Below are 7,295 nucleotides of genomic sequence, written 5' to 3' on the forward strand. Positions count from 1 at the left end.
TGTGTCTAAAGCCCCTATCAGAGTCGGTACCGCGGTGAAGAGCTATCCACCGCAGTGTAGTCTTTTTGAGTCATAAAACTACACCGTTACGTCATTACTCGCGGTGAAGAGCTTTCCACCGCGAGTCCCGACACATCTCTCTGTTTTTACTTTCAGACAGATAGGCTCTTCACCCCGTTCACTGATTGGTCGATCTAGACCAGTCAGTCACGGGTGAATAGGACTACACCGTGACTGACTATGATGGCCTCCACTTATTTTCTCACTTTAGGTGGATAGCTTTACACCTAAAAGTTGCGGTGAATAGCTCTTCACCCTGGACTATGATAGAGGCTCAAGTGTTCTTAAGCAAGACATGGAACCCCAACTACTACCGATGAGCAGGTTGGTGCCTGGTCTCCTCTGCCATGTATGAATGTGTATGAATGGGTGAATGTGAAGTAAAAGCGCTATATGAATGCAGTCCATTTACCATTTACAAATCAGTATGAATCTAGAAGCGTTTCAGTCCACAATTTACATTATTTCGATCTACAGCTGTAAGGATCAGCATTAACCAATTAAACCCAATACATAATTTGTTAACTGGAATCCCCCAGGACTCTATACTAGGCCCCTCCTTTCACAACGTGTCATGTTACAATGCATTGTGAGCTTGTAGAGTGATCAACATCATTTCTCTCCCGCTTTGACAACTATACATTGATGTTTCATAGTAATTACAAGCAATAAGGGGATGGAATGTGCAATAAGGCGAGAGAAACAGTCTTCTACTCTGTCCTCACACAAACTTTGGTTATCTCTATTATTCACTCGAAGCACTAAGCTCAAAACTGTAGCAGACAAAACGCCTATATTTATGCTCAATGCACAATTACACACTCTATACTTTTTGAAATCACGTTTTAAATAAATATATATATATATTATTACCACAGAATGTCCCATCAAACACATATACAGGTACATACATCAGTGATTCTCTCTCTCTCTCTCTCTCTCTCTCTCTCTCTCTCTCTCGTCATTTCATGAGCGTTGCATGTTTGGCTCTTTGCTCTCTGTTTACTTAAATATATAGAATGGATTCTTGGCCAAGACATCTCTCTTCACTCTTCAAAAGGTGATGACAAATTGATCTTATAGCTTTGCTAGAGATGTTAGCAAACAGCTAAAGAGTGCCCTCTGTTGGTTGAAAAAAAAAAAAGAAAAGCAAAAGAAAACATGCCTTTTCTCTTGCAGTTGAAGGACAGCAGCCTTATCATCATGGGTGTTCCTCTCTGGCTAACTGTAGACCAACATGGTCTGCGATGATACAACGGTGTACAGTTCTCCAGGTAGAAGGTGTTCATTTCTCATAAGCCTTGTTCTGCAGGTAACTGAACAGGGCCTCCAGTCCTTTGGTTGAGCACCACAGCTGTTTGAGCATCTGACACTCCTTCTCATTTACCTCCTCCAGCACAGACATCACGATACTCCGCACCAGACATTTGGATTCTTCTAGAACCTAGACGAAGAGGGCAGAGAGAGGTGGGGTATGTTAAAGCAGTGGTTCTCAACCTTTTCAGGCTGCGACCCCCAAAATAATTATATTTTAACTGAGAAATCAGGGGCGGAGGTTGTGGTTTGCCAGCCAAGGAGTGTGTGTGCAAAGTTTGGCATGGTGCCGGAGATAAGAGTAGGGCCAAACATGTTACGTGACGTGACGTGACGTGACGTGACGTGACGTGACGTGACGTGGCGGACAGACTGACGGAGGGACAGACAGCCGGTGGAGCTTTTCATAGTAACTTGCGAACCAGGTTGCATGTATGCACAAATTGGCCTTAGCAACCTCATGGTGGCGCTAGAAGAGGGGCATGTGAGAAATCAGGGGCAGAGGATGTGGAGTGTGTGTGCAAAGGCATGGATAGGGGCAACGGTGCCGGAGATAAGAGTATGGAGGGACTGACTTACAGACAGCTGGCGGAGGTTTTCATAGTAACTTGCGACCTGACAGTCGCAATTTGTAATTGATTTCTGATATTACTATAATGGGTACCTCTGTCATAATTGTATAAAATACCAATACACAAAAGAAAACAGCATTGTTCTCTAGGTTATGTAGACGTAATCCTTACCACTGCACTGCACAATGCCATTTCTTTTACACGTAGCATCACTTCCTGGTTGAATGTGGTTGGCCAGAATACCTGTGAAACCAGACCTCGGCTGCAGGCTTCTTGGGCGGTGAGCTTCCGCCCACAGAACAGCATCTCGTTGGCCTGAGGTTACACAGGGATATGGGAGAGTTACAAAAAAAGAAAGAAAAGAAACACATTCCTATGTTGTCTCGAAATTCACAGTTCTGACTCCGGCAATGGCCGATATCTTGATTTTAGAGAGTCATAAAACAAGTTTTGACAGTTTTTTCTTCTTCCGAAATTGCAAATGTTCTAATGAATTTGAAAAAAAACGTTGATTTGATTGAAAGTTTCCATTACAGAATATTTTAACTTATACTAAATATAAAATACAAATACATTGAACTTTATTTTATTTAACCACTTAAGCCCTATTCAACATTTTTCAAATAATGTCATGCCCAAAATAGGGATGCCTGGTTAAAAATCGGTGTCCCGATTGCTGATACCGAAGTCCGCAAAAAGGTAAAATAACGGCCGATATCTCAGCCAGTCCAATATATCAGCGTAACCAAGATGTAACCAATACGTATTACAATGCTGGCAAAGATGAGGATGTTGCAATGTGGTTAATAATGCCGGCACTCACCAGAGCTACTCCCAGGATCTGTGGAAAGGTGTAAGAGGAACAGCCAGAAGGGGTGAGGCGGAGGGCAGCACATGGGGTTTGAAACCAGGCCCTTTCACTGGCCCACACCACATCACACAAGGGCAGGATAGAGGCTCCGAGGCCAAGAGCCGGTCCATTAATAGCCACCACAATGGGCTTCTTAAAGTGGATGAATGCCAACACAAAGTCCCTGGACAAGTCACACAACATCAGTACAGACGGACTCTATGGATATACAGTAGGACAGGTTGCCTGTGCTTCTCTTGCAGATACAGTATATTCAAGGTTAGTTACTTATTATTTAGACAGCATGTTGTGTAGACAGATGCTTGTGGTATGATTGGTTACCTGGTGTTATAGTTGTTATACATTGTTTTCTTTGCAATCTACTTATGTGATTTTTACATGTAGGCCTACCTAAAGGTTCTCAACCTTTTCAGGCCGCGACCCCCAAAATAATTTTAACTGTGGACCCCCCCCCCACCCTGACGAGCACTAAGAATTGAGGAATTACATTTTGTACAACACACGCTTCTATTGTGAAAATAGCAGATCTACATGCTGCTCACAACAGTGAGCATGTAGATCGTCTATTTTCACCATTTCTGCCTCTAATATTTGACAATATGGCCAATGTTTAATCTTGTATTTTATAGGTATTAATAGGGTCTTAAAAGTCCTTAAATTGTCATTTTAGAAATATGCAGATACCCTATGTGTGTTGGGTTGTTTACTGTTGAGTGAGAAAACAATGTTGCACATTAAGCCAATCATCTGGGGACCCCCCAAAATCATTTGAGGGTTGAGAACCACTTTTGTTGCCTATGGTTCATGCTTACCTTTCTTATTCAGATGTTGTGCTTGACAAGTCGCTCTGGATAAGAGAGTCTGCTAAATATCAAAATCCTAACTGTAATTGTCGTGTGTGTGTGTGTGTGTGTGTGTGTGTGTGTGTGTGTGTGTGTGTGTGTGTGTGTGTAGGGCAGGGGTTTTCAAAGTGGGTGACGGCGGGGCACCCTGGGGTGCTGCGACGGCACTCCGCCAGATAATGTGATAATATTTGAAATTTATTCAAATAGTCAGTTCTAACCAAAATGGCTATTATCTCAACATTTTCCTCTCAACATAATCACTAAAATATCGTCACTGTCGGGCAGAAACCTTTTATCTCCAAGTTTCGAATGTGTACGTCTTTTGGTAAAGCAAAGCCCTGCTTCATCATACAAGACTGTCACACAAAACTAGTGAAAACAGACGATCTACAAGCACACAACGCCTCGCGATGCGAGGCGTTGTGTGCTTGTAGATCTGCTGTTTTCACTAGTTTAGTACATTTTATAGATGATAAATACAAAACGAACGGTTTTGGACATACAAGGTGTCCACCCGACAACGACGATATGCTATAAATATAAGGTGCTGGGAGTGAAAATAATAATGTAGGGGTGCCTCGGATCAAAACAAATATTTATGGGGTGCCCTGAGACAAAAAAAGTTTGGGAACCCCTGGTGTAGGGCTATATTCTTACCGTACGGCATCTGCGATGCGGCTGCTCTCTTTCCTACGATCAGTAGACAGACGTCCAATCAGGTAGGATGGTTCCAGGCCACTGCAGAAAACTGTCCCCACGGCACTGAGCAACAATAATTTACTGTCATCAGCAGCGGCATTACCCAGGGCCCGACACACCTCCTTCATTATCTAAAGGAAGGAAAAGCCAGGTTTTGTGGGTCATTCGCCTAACACCACATTACAAGTAGAAATCTGTAACCATATATTTATAGCATAGCAAGGATACAATATCGTCGTTGTCGGGTGAAAACCTTGTATGTCCAAAACCGTTTGTTTTGCATTTATCGTTTTAAAAATGATTCAAACTAGTGAAAACAGCCGATCTACAAGCACACAACGCCTCGCGGTGCGAGGCGTTGTGTGCTTGTAGATCTGCTGTTTTCACTACTTTTGTGCGACGGCCTTGTATGATGAAGCAGGGCTTTACTTTGCGAAAGTACGGACACATTTTAAACTTGGAGATACAAGGTTTCCACCCGACAACGACGATATGATATGTTGTTGTACTTTTGCACCATAATGAAATGCCATGTTGAGGGAGAGAAGCACACATAAAATACAGATCTTCACCTTAGGCCTCACTATGCTGAATTATGTATACACCTGAGAAATAACACTAGGAATACAAAAATGTTCATTTTGATCCGTAGACACATGTGAATGGTTTGTGTGGAGGCAGGGGCGTCACACCAAATTCTGGGCCCTGGGTACAAGGATTCACTGCGGGCCCCCCATCAATGTTAACTATTGAAAAATAGCAGATATACAAGCTCAGAGTGTCACGCTGTGAGCTTGTAGATCTGCTATTTTTGAAAAATCGTGACAGTACTTATGTTTCTATGGCAGTGGTGCTCAAACGTTTTCATGTGAAGGACCCCCAAGATGATATGTATTTGGCCACAGCTAGAGCCCCATCTCAAAATATTTAGTTCCAGGGACCCCCAGAAGCAAAATTTGAGTTACAAATGTTCACATATTCAAAGATTTGCACACATTTTTACGACTTTTCAAAAATAGCAGATATACAAGCTCGCAGCGCGGCACTCGGTGCCGCGTTGTGAGCTTGTATATCTGCTATTTTTCAATAGCCAAAGTTACTATAGGGCCCCTCCACCTTGGGCCCTGGTAACTCAGTCCCACTTTCCTACCCCTTGTGACGCCCCTGTGTGGAGGGGTAGTGTATCTAAGACAGTCCCTGGACATGTCATAATAGAAGAACATTCAGCAAAATTAGGTCAACATTTGGCAGCAAACACAACAGATCTACAAGCTCACAACACAGACTACAGGTTCAGACTACAATGCAATGTAACACGTTGTGAGTTTGAAGATCTGCTTTTTGGGGCAAATACATTTGGTGTAGTCATTCTGGTTAAAGGTATGAATGGGCAAAATTCAACTTTATGCTAGGCAAACCATTGTCATTTCTACATATGGCGGATGGTTAACACAAACAGACCACCAGCGCTTACGGGAGGGCAGAAAACATGCGTTTCACTTCTGTTTGAGGCCATGACTATACGGAGCTGGATTTTTCATATATCCCGGTTTTTCAGATATCCACATAGAAAAATATCTAGGTCCACACGAGAAAGATATCTAGGTCTAAAATAATCGGAGTCCCCAGACCTCCACTGGGGGACAAGCACACACACAGTAAATTCTTAAGAGATATCTGGGTACCGTGTCTACACGGATCCAGTGAATCGGATATTTTTCAATGTCTTCACTTATTTATCTGGTTTTAAAAATATCCAGCTTCGCGGCCGAAATATCCAGCTTCATGTGGCTGCAAGCCCCAACAGCACAAAAAAATGTCTAGCTTCAGAAATATCCAGCTCCGTGTAGCCATGTCCTGAGTCTTTCCTAAACCCGTTTGATTTTTCACTCAAAAACGTTGCTGAACAATCGTTAGGCCACCTGTCCATGTTCAGCTGTAATGATTCCTATCATGCCCAGAACTACATGCCCAGAATGCAAAGAGGAGACATTTGCTGCATCGCTCTGGGACCAGCACATTCTCACTCTTGGCCAGACAGACTTGGGGGGTCGACACACATCTGGTGGGATCGGGGCGCGGGCTGGCATTTACTGCCTTCTGTTGTTTTCCTACCCACAACACACAGTCTGAGATCAGCTGTCATACAGATACATAGGCTAATAATAATACATGGTCATAAATAATCTTTTGATCACAGGCCGCATTTCCATTTAATTACCTGGACATACTGTATGTCCAGTTTTAACTGGACCTAGTTAACCTGAACCCATGTCCAACTAGAAGCAGTGCTCTTCCGAGCACAGGTCTCCGCCAGGTCAGGTAGGTTTTTGTGGCCTCCATGGTGGTGCTATAATAGGCCAATGTGAAAAGGGTGCCACGTGTTTCTTCGGCCTTTTGTGTGCAAAATTTGACAGAAAGCGGAAGCTGCGTTCATGATTTGAGGCATTTTGTTAAAAACGGACCAATCCTGCAAAGCCAATGTTAGCCAATCAGGATGGAATATGAAATATTGGACAGATCCTTGATCACATGACTATAGGGATACTGTGTACTGATTTGCGTGACTTTTCGACAAAATCTGTAAGAGTACTGTAAAAAAACGTGTATTACAACAATCGGCCTCATGGTGGCAGGCCCATGTGAGAAATGTAGGGCAGAGGTTCTGAAATAGCATCCAGGACACACGGACAGACGGACGGACGGACGGACGGACGGACGGACGGACGGACGGACGGACGGACGGACGGACAGGGGTGAAAACATAGTCTCGCCCTTGCCTTTTGGCCTGGCGGAGACAATTAACCCTGGAATGTCCAGTTAAACCCGAACCTAAAATGGATGTCCAAGGTTAACATCTAGCATACAGCATCACTGAACATGTGTTTGGCCTTTGCCTTGCCTGTGTTCGTACTTCGTACTGTCAGACACACG

General features: G+C 43.5%; 1 protein-coding gene across 1 annotated transcript in view; it reads right to left on the reverse strand.

The window, feature by feature from the left end:
* Positions 1-1,344: 1,344 nt before the first annotated feature.
* The window catches only part of LOC308288417 (chromodomain Y-like protein 2), a 59,633-nt gene continuing 53,682 nt past the window's right edge, over positions 1,345-7,295 (reverse strand). Inside the window, exons 4-7 of the mRNA XM_080729853.1 lie at positions 4,320-4,492; positions 2,770-2,980; positions 2,118-2,261; positions 1,345-1,504 (exon numbers count right to left, since the gene is read on the reverse strand). Of these exons, the coding sequence (XP_080585979.1) occupies positions 1,346-1,504; positions 2,118-2,261; positions 2,770-2,980; positions 4,320-4,492 (687 nt within the window). The 3' untranslated portion in view covers position 1,345. The remainder of the gene's footprint in view (positions 1,505-2,117; positions 2,262-2,769; positions 2,981-4,319; positions 4,493-7,295) is intronic.

The sequence above is a fragment of the Nannobrachium achirus genome (assembly GCF_963921795.1).
Source record: "Nannobrachium achirus genome assembly, chromosome: 7".
NCBI lineage: Eukaryota > Metazoa > Chordata > Actinopteri > Myctophiformes > Myctophidae > Nannobrachium > Nannobrachium achirus.